The sequence below is a fragment of the Limulus polyphemus genome, unplaced genomic scaffold (assembly GCF_000517525.1).
Source record: "Limulus polyphemus unplaced genomic scaffold, Limulus_polyphemus-2.1.2 Scaffold108, whole genome shotgun sequence".
NCBI classification, from domain to species: domain Eukaryota; kingdom Metazoa; phylum Arthropoda; class Merostomata; order Xiphosura; family Limulidae; genus Limulus; species Limulus polyphemus.
This window is the reverse complement of record NW_013665718.1, coordinates 218182-235598: the sequence shown is the minus strand read 5'-3', so window position 1 is coordinate 235598 and position 17417 is coordinate 218182. Positions and strand designations below refer to the sequence as shown.

The 17417-nt window shown below is 37.2% G+C and overlaps 1 protein-coding gene across 1 annotated transcript in view; it reads left to right on the top strand.

Moving 5' to 3' along the window:
* The window catches only part of LOC106470932 (sperm flagellar protein 2-like), an 88905-nt gene that overhangs the window by 16431 nt on the left and 55057 nt on the right, over nucleotides 1-17417 (top strand). The window contains exon 5 of the mRNA XM_022400433.1: nucleotides 8130-8425. Within this exon, the coding sequence (XP_022256141.1) occupies nucleotides 8130-8425 (296 nt within the window). The remainder of the gene's footprint in view (nucleotides 1-8129; nucleotides 8426-17417) is intronic.

Genomic DNA, 17417 nt, shown 5'->3' with positions numbered 1-17417 from the left:
TTGCAGGGAGTTTGAATTTTCAATGTCTAGTCCCTCTTTTTACAACATTGTCCAGGATACTCCTGTCCCTCTAGTGTCTGTTCATGATTAGGAAGATTTTGTATAGCCTGTTTTCAATGCCTGTACCTTTTCTGTGGAATCTACTAGGCCTCCCTCAACCTTTATGTATATGTTTTCTCATATTTATTACATTTTTCTGTATCCCTAGTTTCATATGATCCTGACCCTGCTCAGTTACATGCTACCAGTTACATTGTCCAGTTACCTTGTTTTCCCTCCTTCTCCCGAATTTTGAGTAGAGGGCTGGTGCCAGCATGCCTTTTCATCCACCATGGGCTTCTGATCATTATACATTGGCTTGATGTCAGGCCTTTGATCCCTTTCTTGACTTCCAGTAGCTGGAGTCATTTTTGCCTTTGTGGAGGCAGATCCTGTGAATCCTGTACATTTATCCCAAGCCCAGTTTTCTTGCTTTTGTCTTCACCTTACATCTCTCCTTCACACATACCTTCATGATCTGTGGATGGTCCTTTTCCTCCATAAGTCACTTTTGGAGATATTCCTGAATCTTTGGATTCACTTATGGAATCTGCGAAGCAACACTCAACCCTTTCCTCTTTGGTTGTTCAGTTGTCTCAGCCTGCACCCATACCTTACTCTATATTTGTTCCAACCCTTCACCCTCCGAGCTTTGGCCTGTTTTTTACTCCAAGGGTTCATAAGTCCATCATTTGACTTGCAATCATACTCTTCACTGTCAACAGTTCCGGTGACTATCTGGTGGCATCTGGCTCAGTAGGGGCACATTTGTTCAATTTTGTTCACCTGTGAGAGGAGTTCGCTCCCGATCCAGTGTGATCAGGGTTTTGTCAGACTGACTTTTTCTATATTTTCTTCCCCTCCTCCTTTTTCTCCAGTTCCAATATCTTTCCCATTGACTCTGGATCTTGCTATCAGTTACTTCCTATCCAATGTTGTTCTGACTCTTCTCTCACAGCATGCTACCAAGCCTGTCGGCTAGCCTTCCCCAGGTTTTTACTCCAGGCTTTTTGTTGTCCCCAAGAACACTGGGGACTGATGTTCTGTGATTGATCTATCCCACCTCAACCAATATCTGGATCTTCCCTGCTTTACCATGGAATATCTTCTCACTTTTTGATGTGCTTTTTCTCCAGATCTGTGGATGACTAAGATGAACATCTTGGATGCTTACCTTATATTCCAATTTTTCATCAGTCCTGTTGCTGTCTTCACTTTGTCCACAATGGGGTTGCATTTCAGTTTTGCATTTCACCATTCATGCTTGTTTCAGCAATTTATGTTTTATTGACTGACCAAAGCCTTTGCCTGACTTATGCATGCTCGAGGGTTGCACTTCCATCACTGCACAAATGACTGGCTTCTGTTAGCTCCTTCTGAACTGGTGTTTTCTCAACACTTGTTTGCTATTGACAGAAGCTGTTTGTGTTGATTGTATGCTCAAGATAGAGAAGTATCCTGATTCCTACCCAATTTCTTGTCAACTTTGGTGTTTTTTTTTCAACATTTACGTCAGTCGGACCCAACTTTCTCAAATTTATTTACATTCAATGGAGCTCTCAGTTCTCCATGCCCTTTCTCTTCCTTCTCTTTCAGCATGCAAGGTTCTATCACTTTTGGTGACTTGGGCTTCCATGGAAGCTCTTATTCCCTTGGGTCGTGCACATATGTGTTCTCTTCAATTGAAATTGCACAACAATTGGAATCCTGCTTGGGATCCCTAAGACTTCCCAATTACTTTTCCTCCTTCCCTTGTTGATGATCTTCATTGGTGGTTGAACAAGCACAACACTACAGCATGAATATCACTTTCTCTTCCTCATCTGGATTTGTATCTGTTCATCAATGCTTCTCTCTGGGGTTGGGGGCATGGGCCAATCAGCAGAAGGCTTCCAGACAATGGTCTCAGATACAAATGTCATACCATATAAACATCTTGGAGTTTCTGGCAGTATGACATGCTTTGGAGAATTTTCTTCCTATTGTATGGAACAGACTTGTCATAATCCATTCAGAGAATTCCACTGTTGTCTCTTATATCAATCAACAAGGAGGCATCCATTCTCTTTCCATTTGTGGTCGAACATTGGAACTACTTTATTGGACTTGCATGCTGCAGATACGTCTCATAGCAAGTCATGTTCCAAGTGCTTTCAACCTCATGGCAGGTCATCTTTCTCGGCCAAATCATATTTACCCCAAGAAGTGGTACCTCGACCCTCAGGTTTTCTGGTGGCTTTGAAATCAGTGGGGTACTCATCTGGATGCCTTTTCCACTTCTCTCAACAGCAAGTTACCTCTTTTTTTTTAGTCTCCAGTCCTTCATCCACAGGCCCTGGCAGTGGATACTCTCAGTCAGAACTAGACTAACCAGTACCTTAATGTCAACCCTCCTATCTGGATCCTTCTCAGGGTAATTTTAGTTAACCATTCTACTCTGTGTCAGGTCTTTTTTGATTGCTCCTTACTGGCTGACACAACCTTGGTTTCCTCTTCTTTTTCAACTCATACCTACCCCATTTCCTCTTCTCCTGATTCCATCCCTCTTCCATCAACCTTGATCATCAGTCCTTCACCCTGCTCTTCACACCCTTTGACTTGCAAGGAGATCTGGATTGTCCATGCCTGTCACTTCCTTTTTAGCCCAGTCTGTTCACCATTCCTCCCTTGCAGTTTATCAAGGTAAGTGGAATGTCTTCTTCCATTGGTTGTTAAACCATGGGGTTACCCCTTATTGGCTCACTGTTCTTCTCTTTACAGGATTTCTTCCCTGAGTGTTTGACCATGGGGCTTCTGTATCTTCTATTCCAGGTTATCTAGCAGCCTTGTCCATAACCTTCCATTTTTCCAGGTACCGTGTTGTGGTTTCTTCTCCTACCGTCTCCCTTTTGGATTCTTCCAGATTGGAATGTCAGTATTGTTCTTCACTGTCTCACACTTCATCTGTTTGAACCTTTGACCTCCAGTTCTCTGTGTCACTTATCCCTTAAGACTTATTTACTACTTCTTTTTAGCCTGTGGACATTGTAAGTCAGATCTATTTGCCATTGATGTTTCAAGTATTCTGTTCCATTCCACTTAGGTACTTCTTTATCTAGATTGACCTTTCTTGCTCAAAACTTTGGCAGCTCATGAGGGACATCCCTCATTCATGTCAATTTCCCTTTCCTACATTTTCACCTTTATCCTCTGTCCAATCCGGATAGACTTCTATATCCAGTCTGTGTTCTTCATTGTTATACTGCCTGCACACCTTCCTTCCATTGTTCCTGATCCCACCTTTTCATTCCCTGGTGTATTCCTCTCTATCTCCTTCTTTTCGTAAATTGTTCCAGGTGTTGTCACATCAGATACACTACATTACCTTTTCCCCGGTATCTCACCTCTGTTGTCCATTGGAGGCAATTCTGCAGTTGGACATGTGGATGATACCTCATATGTTCATCTCCCACTACTTTCATCGGGTGGATGTTTCTTCCTTGCTAGGATACTGCCTTCCACCTGTTGTCATCCTTCAAACATTTGTTTGATTGTAACTTGGCAAGTTATCTTTTTCTGTATATTACTGTTGATTACAGTGGCATGTTCCTTTTAAGTCTAGGATCTTGCTGTAAGGTGAGCATTGCCTGTCCAGGTATGCTACTTATCTATGCATTCCCAAAATCTGCACTATAAGGCTGACCATAAGTAATACTGGGGTATATTGTCTGCCGCCTAGTGACTCAGATGCTACACCTCCATGCAGTGGGTCCTTAGGTTGATATTGTGCAGTCCTAGTTCTGATTGTCCTGTGGACTGTGGTTACTCGAGATATCTGCTGGTGATACATGTGCCATGGCCTCTGTGCGGTCCTATCTGGAGGATGATATTCCACGGGTTATACATGGCTACTCCTGATGCTCTACCTCAATGGGGTTGGACTCTAGATGATGATGTTGCTCGGAGTAGTTTGGTGAAGGTTTTATGGGATGTTCCACTGAAGTTGTCTTTGGGTGGAGGTTAATCCCACCAATCTTGATGTATACCCATGGCCAATAATGCACAATGTTGAGATGGGGGTTCCACCAGATTGCTCGTCAATTTTCTTTGTGGTATTTTGCTTCATGCAAATATCCATTCTAGACCGTAATGACCCATGGACTTTCAGGGTAAAGAAGAAGGGGATTGCTGCCCATCCCTAATATCCTTTCCGCTGAATAAATGAAGGGAAGTTTGCTTTTAAAAATAGTGTTTTAGTAGTCACCCACTGCACTGTCTCCGGTGTCAGTGTTTCTCCAGACTCTCCACTGCATTTCTTCCCCCTCCCAATTTATTCTAGTGGAGTATTATAGTCCTTGCCATTTTCCAGTTCCAAGCCATTGGAGTGGTGGACCAGGGAGACAGCCTCCTGAATGTTCTCACTTCCATGCACTAGAGAGTAGAGTGGAGTACAGTAGATGGCATAGATCCACCATTCCTGTGCTCCACCTCTGTGCAGTGGGTCCTGGAGGTTGATATTGTGCATCCATGTGCTCCAGCTTTTGTGTGGTCCAATTTGGGGGATGATGATGCACATACATCACAATAGTGTATTCCATGAATTTGAGTAGATCTGCCACATTGCCATTCACTCCCTGATTGGGATCTGTTGTCCTACTATCGACTGGATATCTGTTCCCAGTGAATGATTTCAAATTAGAGCTGGACCAATCAACATAGATTCTCACACATGTTGGTCATAATTACTCATCCTATCTCAGTCACAGGTGTTTGCCTCATGCACTCCATCTCCATGTAATAGGTCCCAGAGGCTAATGTTGCACAGATCTGGTTTGATTTTCTCCAGCTCTGTGGTTGCTTGAGGTGTCAACTGGTCATCCATGCACTCCAGCTTCTATGCAGTCCTGTCTGGAGGATGATGTTGCACTGGGCAAATTTTGCCCCTCTGGCACTCCACCTCAGGGAGGTTAACTACTTGAAGCAGATGTTGCACAGAGTGGAACTGGTCCACTTGGTTTTGGAATTGAAGTGAACCGCTACATTGGCACATCCCTTCCTGTTGTCATTTGTTGTTGGATTCCCATATGACTGATGTTGGTTGTTGATCAGTATGGAATTTTTTGCCTTATGTTCTACTCAACCTGAGGTGAAGGTGGTGTGGACCCTTCTTCTATCACGGGTCAGATTATCTTTGTCTGATGCTGCCTGGTTTTGGACTGGAGTTGACCTGCTGAGTATAGTCTGATGTGTTCTAACCACTCTACACCAAGGGCACATTCATTTTAGCCTTCCCTACCATCCGATCTGTGGATGGGGACCCTACATTCATTTTCATCCTGGACTACGATTCCAGTGATTTCAATGGGATGTAGTGTCAGAACCACTCAGATGCTTTTCTCTCATTCGTTACATGTGTTTCAATTTCTGCCAGTTTATGCGACACCTACTACCACACTGGGCAAAGGTTATACCTGTTACACATGTGGCGCTGTCTCCTATGTATATTACTTTCCCATTGGGGGCTCACATTCAGTGGGTGTTCTTCAGGCACTTTGAATGGATGCTTATCTATATCCCTCACATCGGTCCCTCCACTTTTTCAATGTGGGATTCTAGCTATTATTTGAGAGAAGGTAAGGTACTGTATCGGAAGTTATTATTTTCCTACACTGAAAATATATTTCCAATAGGTACTTACCTGTTCTCACACTTCCCACACTCCCCTCCCACTAAAAGTTGGTGCTTCCTTTCTGCCTAATCTCTTAAGTGATAGTTTGGTAGATTCAAATAGAGGAAGTCACATGCATCAGTCGGGTGTGTCACACTCCTATTGGTGGGAGGTTGTCACATGATGATTTACACGTGAAACATAGTGAACCACGTTGGTTATGGGGTGTGTGGGAGTTCAAGGCTTGTGACATGCAAAAAATTTATGCATATCGAGGTGAACACTGAATGATAATAGCTATACTTATTGGAAATATATTTTCAGTGTAGGAAAGTAACAATACTTCATGGGCCTTTTTTAGCCCAGTCTTGGGGCTATAGCTTCAATAGCCCCTGCTTTAATATGCTCCGGCCCACAAGATACTTTTTTTACCTTAAATTGCTGTGTCCAGTCTCTTTGCTTCAAATTCAGTCAAGGCTAGAGCATTCAGATTTTTCTTCAACAAAATATTTTCTGCAAGCCTCGTTTATTTTGTGGCTCCTACCTGACTATTTTAAATTAAATCAATGAACTTGAAACTAACACACTTGGTTTATAACATTCAAAAGAAAGTGAATGTTCAGAACAAATCTGTATTGTGTGATATGCTGGAGAATATCAGTTCCTTTGGACTTGTTTTCTTGTTTGAATTATGGTCTTCAGTAATTTTCTCCGGGTGGGTGACAGTAATTTGGGTAATTTATCTTCAATTTTTGAATTGCTCTTATTTTATGGTTGAGCCACCTGAAACCATTTGCTCTTCAGTGATTTCAGCAACCTCTTTGAGCTGTTTAAAGTGCTTGGGGGAATTATAGTAGAAATAATATATGGTTGCCAAGATTTCAAGCATTGTAACTGTTTAAGTATTGCTTTAACATTCTTTTACAGCCAGCTGGTAAACAGTATCTGTTTAACAGTGATGAAACTCTTTTTAAAACAATTGTCATACATGCTGCCTTATTCCAGCATTGTCATCACTGTCACAGCCAAGGTCAATTAGCTTATACCAGCACTCCTGGGATTAAACCTCAAAATGCTGGATCGCAAAGTTCATGGTTTGACAGCTTTCCTGGATGACAGGTCAAATGCTATCTCAAAATAATTTGTTAGATAGCTATCTTTGATGCGTCTGACATAAATCAATTTTTTCAATGTTCATTTTGCCATTGGTATTATCACACAGAACAGAAAGAGTCATGTTCTTTTACCATTTGTTTTTGAGTTCATCATGCTTTACTCCTGCTATATGGCTTATAAATGTTTTGCATGATTTGTCATCCTGGTATTATATCTCTCCTCTTGCCACATTGTTGAGAGACTGTAACTGCATTAGGTTAGCAAAGTTAGTAAATGGTTTCTCTGATTTTTTTATGGCCAAATAAAATGCTCATTAAAATTTTTCTCCATTTGCTGTATTCTTCTTATGATGTCAGTTGGTTTTGTGAAACTGTTTTGTTTATAGACAAGGCAGAAATAACATTTTTGAGTGTTTGATTTGGTTTGGTTTGTTTCGAATTTCATGCAAAGCTACATGAGGGCTATCTGCACTAGTCGTCCCTAATTTAGCAGTGGAAGACTAGAGGGAAGGCAGTTGTTCATCACCACCCACCGCCAATTTTTAGGCTACTCTTTCACCAATGAATAGTGGGATTGACCATCACATTATAATGCCCCCATAACTGAAAGGGCAAGCATGCTTGGTGTGATGGGGGTTCAAACTCGCCACCCTCAGATTGCAAGTGAAACACTTTAACCGTCTGGCCATATTGGGCTTTGTGTGGTTGAAATGTAAAATGTTTGTATATAGATTATTTGTGTTTTTAGTTTAAGCAATATAGGGCAACAATTTGTCTTTGCTGGAAGATTTACAGACACTGGAAGATAGACTGTTGACCCCACTACTCTCATCAATTTTGCAGATGTATTTTAAATGATCTTTGATCTCCTAGTTGTTGATTTACTACTTCATTACCGTGACAAGTGATCAGTCAAATGATAGATTTGGCTTCATATTTATTTGTAGTATATGAAATAGCTTATATGCTGAATACTTCAGTAGAATAAATTAGTATCACCAATGCTACATATTTTCTAACTATCATGTAAATACAAGTTCTCTCTGGTTAGTAAAATACAACTCAAAACACCATAAATGTATTTAAGAATATAATCAGTTATTAATTTTGGATTAGTGTCTAAGTAAATATAAGTGGTAATAATATATGTACAGAGATTGTGAATTATTCCTTAATTATATGAAATTCATAATTCAGAATCATACACTAATAGAAGTGCATGAACAAAATGAAAAATATTTGGCATAATCTTATGAATATTTTAGCATACATATATTTATCACTAGGCTTGGATCATTTATTTTTTATTTTTTTTTTGTCTTTTAAAGATCCAAGGAATGCAGCTGTTGACAAATCCAGAAAGCTTCCAGGCAGACAATATGAACATTTCCAAATATTTGCCAAGTCACAGTGGAGCAGACACAGTGCATATAGAGCAAATCCTACCAAACAGCAAAGATAATTCATCAGTACCTGAAACTATAAGTATGACACAAAATGTGGATGTGGGTAAGGATCAGTTAGATGCTATGGTTATGGCTTGGCATAAGAAGAATCTTGAAACCATGGTAAAGAAAAAACAGAAAGCTGAGGCATCACTTCAAACCAAAAAACTTCCTACAGAGTAAGAAAGTGATAATGCTTACCAAATTAATCTAATTATGTTTTAAGGTAGAAATGAATTCTCAGCAAAAGGTTGTCAGTACTCATATGAACATACAACAAAGGATGTTGCTCAATGTGTAACTTATAGTTTATTAAAGAAAAAAACATACAACCATTATTTTATGACAGTTTGAAATAAATAAATGCATGTTAAACAGGCAACTAAATTCAAAATTTCATAATTGTAAACTTACCTTAGATGTGTTTTTTTTTTTATAAGTGGTAAGATCAGGGTGGGTACCAATAACAATGCATCATCAAATAAAAAATGTGTCACTTGGATATATTAACCCTTATTGACCAATCATATAAGTCACACAGCCATATGATACTACCCATTTGTTTTAAGAAAGACTAACATCAAAGCTGCTAAATAACTTCTTCTCACAACAAATCTAATGTCATTATGTCATTTATTGGTTCATTTGGAGAATACTTAATGATTGTTTGGATTCTGTAAGTCATTGAGTCTGTTTCTGACAGTATGATGGAAGACATAGGGATTGAATGAAAAGCAGATCAGATGAGTCATGGTAGTGAATACCAGCATTAGAATAACAGCAGAATTTCATCCTGGTTTTAATGGATGCCCAGATTTTTCTTTCTTTTATGTTGATTCATAAAAAAAAATCAATGATAATTATAAAAAAAAAGTGTTTCATTAGTGTATGAGAGTTTCCAAAAATAATATACAAAGTTACATTACAGTAAATACATTAGAATTGTGTTGCAGGTAGCCTAAAAATGTTCAATCCAGCCTGAAGTTCATGAAAGGTCTTTTTGAACTTGATTATGATATATGATTTGATTAAAGGGCACATTTTATTTATTAATTAAATATTTTATTGTAAAATTCTTTTATTTATTAACACTTGAATGTAAAATATTGAGATTTGGACAAAAAACCTCTATACTAAGGTATTCAATTACCAGAATAAAATTTCTGTTACCTCAGTCATTTAGTTACTTGGTATATTATCATAAGGGTTATTTATCTATTTGTCATTGTGACAGTTGCCTTTGTACTTAAGTTACATACCAAAGGTAATCATTATTGCTCAAAAGGTCCAGATTTATATGGGGTCAAATGTTTCACTTTTATGACCTTGCCTAAAGTAATCGGAGTAAACATGAAAAAGTATTACCTTGCTTATCGGCAAATCAATATTCTTTACAGTTTTTAAACCTTGAATCATGCCACTTCAACTTTTCCTATGCTAGAAAAAAAAAAGCATCTCATCATAGTCCAATTTTTTTTAAAACAAAAGACATTCCAGTAACTAGTGTCTGTTGTCTGTTCATTATGACTGAATATTTCATGTAATGAACCAAAACTGCATATAGTATTTTAAATGAAGTGTTACTGAACTTGTATGAAGATTACAATAACCTTTTAATTCATCATTTATAGTTTAAGTAAATTCCAGAACACTCTTTGATTATTTTTCCACTGTTCATTATAACTGAAAGCTTCAAACTGTTACCAAACAATCTTACCTATATTCTTCTTTTTATGTAAAGAAAATGCCCCACCAAACTGTTACCAAACAATCTTACCTATATTCTTCTTTTTATGTAAAGCAAATGCCCCCCAGTGGCACAGCGGTATGTCTGCGGACTTACAACGCTAGAAACCGGGTTTCGATACCCGTGGTGGGCAGAGCACAGATAGCCCTTGTGTAGCTTTGTGCATAATTAAAAACAAACAAAACAAACACATGTGTATATTTTACAAGCTGCAATTTAATTTGTACAGTCATATCACTTTTTCTGTATTTATCAACATAAATTATTCTTTACTATCCATACTTACTTTTTATTTTTCTAACAAGTCAGGTTGTGTAGTTATAAATTTACTGATTACACTAAAAATACACTGATTATGTGAAAAGGTTTCTTTAATTTTTTCTTTACAAAATTTCTTTTTGAAATTCTCTGTTTTATTATTTTCATATCATTGAGTAGATGTACATTAAAAAATTACAAGGTTTTATATATAATCCTGAACAAAACAGACTTTTTAAAAACTGTTATTCTAACCAGTTGGAACTTTGTATGCACCATTTATGTTATTTTATTACATAGACTTGAGTAGTATTAGAATATCACTATGTTGCTTATGATGCAGACACATATTTAAACTCACTTGACCATTGAGTGAAATTTATATGTCTTCAGTATCAGTAGTGCTTAAAGCCATGTGGTATTGATTTAATTCTTTAAAAAGTTTTTACACATCACTTGCCTCATAGTGGCTCAACAGTAAGTCTGAAGGCTTATAATGCTAAAAACTGGGTTTTAAAACCTGTGGTGGGCACATCATAGATAGCCCATTGTATAGTTTTGTGCTTAGCTAAAAACAAACAGACAAATCACTTTTTACTATATTGTTTGTTAATGTGGCACATTGGTCTTTTTGTAATTTTTTGTTTGCAAAATGTGCATATTAAATCTGAAAAAATAACTTTAAAATCAATGACTTATATACACAGTAGTTAACCTACTAGCCTGCAGAAGTAATAATGTTTTCCCTTACACCAAACCAGAATTCAGAATGCTACTCTCCTCTCTACAGAACAGATAGCAAATACCTTGTGCTACTGCTGAAAATTTTTTGTGCATGAGCCAAGCCTTTGAAAATACTCCAACCCCTATATGTGATAATGTGTAATGCACTAGTCTATGATGCAATCAGCATTAAACTATAGCCCCCCACCAGTAGGAAGGAGATACATCTTCCATGCACAGTACTTTTCTTTGTGCATACCAAAAGCTCATTTATTTGTTAGCACTGTATTGTTCAGTTATGTTTTTTTTTTCATTGAAAATTATGAAATTTGTTTACTTCTACTATTTACCAATTTTTGTTAGAAATTTAAGTGTTATCTGCCCATTCATTTTCTTAATTTTGAGATAGAAAGATATATATTTTAAAATTAATTTCATTTCGAGGTTCTGATACAAATCACTATCCTTTTTTTACATCCCTTTGATTTTCTCCTTTAATAAAACTACAAGATATTTAGACATGCATTCCAGGGTTTGTGATATGGTTTCTTTGATAGTATTATTCCAAGTTGTCATTAACATAGTGTTTGTGTTCAATACAAAAATGACCAAGGCTAAAGTACATTTATTAACTAGAACTCCTAAAAATACAAAACAAAAAGAAATGTAGAAATTATAAGAATATTAATATTTTCCATAAATTCAATTTTGTGATTCTTATTGAATTTGACTTCTAATATCTATATTTATGAAACATCCTGAGATCCAGACTGTTGTCCATTTGAGTTGTCCTTCAAGCTGACTGGAGTTATTCTGTCAGTGAGCAATGTTTCACCATTGTTCATCATGTGGTTGGTTCTATCCTACATTCTTTATCTCAAACCTAGGTCTCATTGTCTCCTGCTTTTGCAACTTCTGCCGAGTCTGCCTTGACTAGGATGACTTTAATCAGCTCTTTCCACATCCTGTCTTTGCAAAATGTTTTTCGTTTCTGATGAAGATTAAGCAACAGCCACCATTGTCTTTTTTATGTTCTGGTAATGCAATTAAGAGAAATTTGTTTTCTTACTTCAGTTGTTTCTGCAGATTCTTGAGTGAGCCTCTTCATGCAATTCAGCTAATGCAATTTGTTTCCACTCCTCCTCCCTCACCTTATTGTTGCAGGTTTTTCTGTCTCTGCTTTATGTTGACTCTCAGTAACTACATCTTCCTCAAACTCCTTCTCTGTGGCTTGAGGTTGAAATTCTTCCTCTTTTCTAATGTTTGTGAATGCTTGAATCTCTTCTTCCAGCTTGGGGATTTTTTTCTTCTTATGCTTTGACTCTCTGTTTGTTTCAGTCTACTTGTCTTTGCCTTTTTCATGCTCACCTTCTTAGTTTTCTGTCCTCTTTACTCTTTCCTTTAAAGGCTCTGCATCACCACCCCGACATATTTACTGGGGAAGGTTGCACTAACCTGTTCTTCAGGTTGCCCATTTTCTTCTTCAGATGTATTCCAATTCATGTACTTCGTTTGTTTTCTAGATTTTGCTTCATAGGGAGACATTATTTTTTAGAGTTATACTGCTTCAGTTTTATCTCAGGGAATTCTATTTTACACCCTTCCCTCCTGAGATGTCAACCATCATTAGGCTTCATGATCATTTGTTTCTGGAACTACCCCTCAGCTTTGTTCCTGTGGGAGCTCTTACACTTTGTCCACTTTTTGTGTAACCTTGCAGAAAACCCTTGGGTTACACAATTTTTCTGTCAAGAGCTTTGTCTTCCAAAGCTCACACCTTACTGTTTTCACCTCAGGCCAGAAAGCTTCACAGAGAGAGAATGCACTCATTGTGTATGCATTTTCACCATTATATAGGCATTTGGCATCTCCTATCCCTATCCTGAAAGGCTTCATCAGCTATAAGACTGCTTGTTTGGGTTGGCTACTCAGACTCCTAACTTAATATTGACTGGTATTTTGTAATTTATTCACTTGCAAGTATTTATCATCTCATTTGCTGGGTGGGTTCAACCTTCTTCTTTATATTTCCAAGATAAGTCTCTCACGTCATATTTTCTTCTTAAACATGAGGTTCTGTCTCTTTTAGGGACTAACCTCTCTCTCTCTCTTATGTTTCTTCTTCCCCTGGACTTGTCCTTTTGTGTTCATTTCATTGGATTTTGGCAGATCAGTGGAATATACAGTTGTATTCTTCCATTTCTCTACCACCATCTCCTTATGTTTCTCTAATGTGGTGGTTTAAACATTTCCACAAGGCACTGAGCTTCACTCTTCCTCCATCTCACCTGGAACTACACCTGTTCAGATGCCTTTCTAGGTGGATGGAGTGTGGTTTTGAATACCTTCACCATTTTCAGTGTTTGGTCTCTTGTGGAGCAATTTTTCTACATCATTGTCTTTGAGGTATGTGCAGTTCAATGGGTTTGCCAACATCTTTTGTCACAGGTGTCTGGACATCTTGTATTAATTTATTTCAACAACTCCACCATCATTACTTACATCAACCGACAGGGAGGTATCCTCTCTCAGGACCTATGTTTTCTTTTTCTCAAACTCAATTTTTTGGGTCATGACAACAACATCTGGTTGTTGGCCTTCGTTGTTATGGGAGTTTCAAACTTATTGGTGGATTGGATGTCTCACGTAGACCAAATTCTTAAGACAGAGTGGTCCTTACATCTGTGTATTTAGCACCACTGTCAGAGTCCTCTTACTTTTGCATTTGTGACTCCCCTCTTCACCAAGTTTCCACTTTTTGGCCTCCAATCCCAGAATATGTGGCCCTGATAGTAGTTCCTCTGAGTCTGGATTTGTCCACCCTCTTTCTCTATGCATATCTTCCATTTTGAGTTATTTCCAGGGTGCTGAATTTAATTCACAGCATTTCTAGACAGGCTCTTCTTATTACACTTCTGTGGCAAGCTCAGTTGTGCTTTCCACTCTTTGGCCTCTTGGCAATCCTGGAACTGTCTTGGTGCACTTTTTACCACATTAGCTTCAGCCATCATATTTCACAATGATTTTTCTTGTCTGGTCCCAGGATGGATAGTTTTTTTCTCAGAATAGCTCATTTTCACACTTGTTTTTGACAGCCATCCAAGCTTACAGTTTATCACTGTATGTTGATGATTTATCTTTGCAGGTCCATTTGCTTCCCCTTCCTCCACATCTTCTTCACCTCTCTTCTTTTTTTTTACCTGTTCTTCCTGACCTCTTGTTAGTCTTTCTATTCATATGTCTTTGTTATTTGGTTCTTCTTCTAGACTGGAACCTTTGTTTAGTTCTCAGGATGCTTATGTGTCTTCCATTCAAATCCCTGTACATCTTTTCCTTAAGGTGTATTTTCTTCTCCTTGTTGCCTGTGGAAGACATTTCTTTGATATATGCCTCCTTTACTTTTTACTACAGGGACAGGTTGATTTTTTTCCCAGACTGCTCTTTTCCAGAACTTGGGCTGCTTAAGAGGATGATCAGATGTTTTCTTCAATCACTTTTTCTTCCCTTTCTGCTATGCACAATCACTCAAACCACATTCATCTATTTTGTCTTGTTTGGGTAGTTCATTGCTGTGTCAACAGAACTGCTCCTTTTTGAGGCATTTAATGTCTTTTTCTTTCATTTAAAATCCTCTCCTTCTGCTTTAACTGGTTTTGTTAAGCATTTCATCTAGCTTGTCTATTCCTCTGTGGGAGATGACTCCTTTTGTTTTTGTTTTTTCATGTTATCTCCCATCTAGTTTGTCATCTCATAGCTAGTCTTGCCTCTGACTGTCAACACTATCCTGGATGAAATATTGCAGGTAGGGATGTGAACGATCTCAACAACTTTTTGTTACATGTCACATACCATATTGCAGTTTCCTTCACCTCTGGGTTTTGCCTCCCTCCAGTCACTATTTCTTCAGAGGTGAGATGTTGATTATTTCTTTTTCTTGCAGCTTCCACAAAAAAGTAACCATTTCAAGATACCAGAAAAACAGTTTTTGTATATAGATAGTGAAGACAATGGAATCCACTACATGTCAGTGTTTCTTCACAGGGAATACTTTTCTCTTATGAAATCTGAATTAAATAGGCTATAACAGAAAGCATTGAGCCCAACTACCCCTGTCTACTATTGAGATGGGGTGTTTATAAGACTCCTTTGGTAGTTAATTTGTTTTACTCTCAGTCAGTGTAGGACCTTATGCAAATGACAGAAAATTCCTGTTTGGTCCATAAACTATTTGGTGTTCTTCCTTATGCATATATCTTCCTCATATTTTCATCCAGGAGAGTGGGAGAGCTCTTACTTCCACAGTACCAAGTAACAGAAGAGTTTCTCATCATGTTAGTGTAATCCCACTGGTATGAGACCAAGTGAATGCACCTCTTGATTGGAAGTAGGACAGGTTTTTCTATCTGGAAGCGTAGAAGAGATCCAGACCATTCCTGGCATTTGTGACCAACTGAATGGGTCTTGCATTCTCCTCAGCTTGCAGGTATCAGATGATTCATTCTCGTATCTGCTTATTCTGGTAAGTATATAATGAAAGTATCACTCATGTACTGTGTAGCTTGACTTATTGCCTTAGCCATACAATACATACATGGTCTGCATTCCCATGAGATATGCAGGAAAATGAGAAGGCTTTGCAACACTTTAGTATTGTGCAGAAGGTTCTTTTTACAATACCTTTCTGCACTACAACTTCTATAAGGCAAAGAATATTCCTTGCTTCAGATGTATGTGGTTTCTCACAGTGTGATGCACCCATTAATCTCCCTCATTCTATAATGGGTGACATACTGCATGACTTTTCCTTGTCTGTCACTTTGTTCTCAGAAAGAATCTCATATTCTTAGTTATTTTATCTACTCTGGTTTCTCTACCATTTTCTCAATGTGTGATCCTAGCTATCTTCTCTGTGGAGACTGGAAAGGAGTGTAGCATTTCAGAAGTTTACATTTTTCTTGCCTGAAAATATGTTTCAGATAGATACCTTTCTGCAAGACCACCCACCCTTTCTCCCCTCTTCTGGTATGTCTTGTTTGCCTTGTCAAGAATGAGCTTTTAGTATACACAAAGTGCTCAAAGAGAGTACCGTGTACGAAGTATCTATTGCCCTCTTATTGGTGAAGGGCTGTTTTTTAATGATGGTTACATCATAGACTAGGGCAGTACATGTTAATACATGTAGGGATGGGAGCTTTGTTCAAAAGGCCTGACACATGCACAAAATCTTTTTAGCAGTGGTGTAAGGTACTAACTATATGATCTATGGTTAGTTATAAATATTGTGCCTACAGTTATGCCATTAGTTAACTTTATAAAATAACTAAATTATAGTATGTTAGTTTACTTAAAATATGGAATAGTATACAGATATCTTTATTATCAAGTTGTTTAAACTACAAACCATGAAATTGTTGAAGGGAAAACTGTAGATTCATTTTGTAAAAACATTTTGCTTTTCATTGATTTGTTTAAATTCACATATTGGTATATATGTGTGTGTGTGTGTCTCTCTCTCTCTCTGTATATATATATATATATATATATGTGTTATTTTCTTATATTGAAAATGAACATGTAAATTAGAGCAAGTTTTTATACCATATGATGTTTTTAAAGTAACATGGTGGTTTTGTATAAATTGCTAATGGAAAAAAATATTTTATCCAAAATGAACAAAAAGATAAGTTTTGAAATACATAAGTTAATTTAACATGAACATTAAACATTACATTTTCTGTTAGTTAAGTTACAGTCATATAGTTATTAAGTTTTGCATCAGAAAAATACATAATTCAATTCCTTCTCATACATTTCATTGCTAGCAGGAACATATATGTAAATATTTAATAGTAAATTCTGATAAAGTCATTTATAAAATCTTAACAATGATTAAAAAAACCCAATTATAATTATCTCAACATAATTCAAGGTGACTATTGGTACTTAAAAGAACAGATTCTGTTGAAAGTGACATGTAATTCTGTTAATGCATATCTAAGGTACAAATATGCAAATGCTGGTGAAACTGGTTAAAAAACATTTTATGTGTGGCAGATAGTTTGCATATGACAAACGGGCTGAATTCCATACAATGTTAGTTTGTTTTTGTGCACTTAACTGCTATATTTTTGTTTTTAAGTACACAAAAACTGATTAGTATTTTATCTTTGAAGAAGCTGATTGTTAATCTGATTGACTTACCAAGTTATCCTCTTTCTTTCTGGAGTCAGCTATTAATCTTTTTATTATAAATACACAAAATAACCTGATTATATAGCATTCTACAGTAAAATGTGCCAAATTCTTTCTTACATTATTTAAAATTGACTTACCAAGTTAGCCTCTTTCTTTCTGAAGTCAGCTATTAATCTTTTTATTATAAATACACAAAATAACCTGATTATATAGCATTCTACGAGTAAAATGTGCCAAATTCTTTCTTA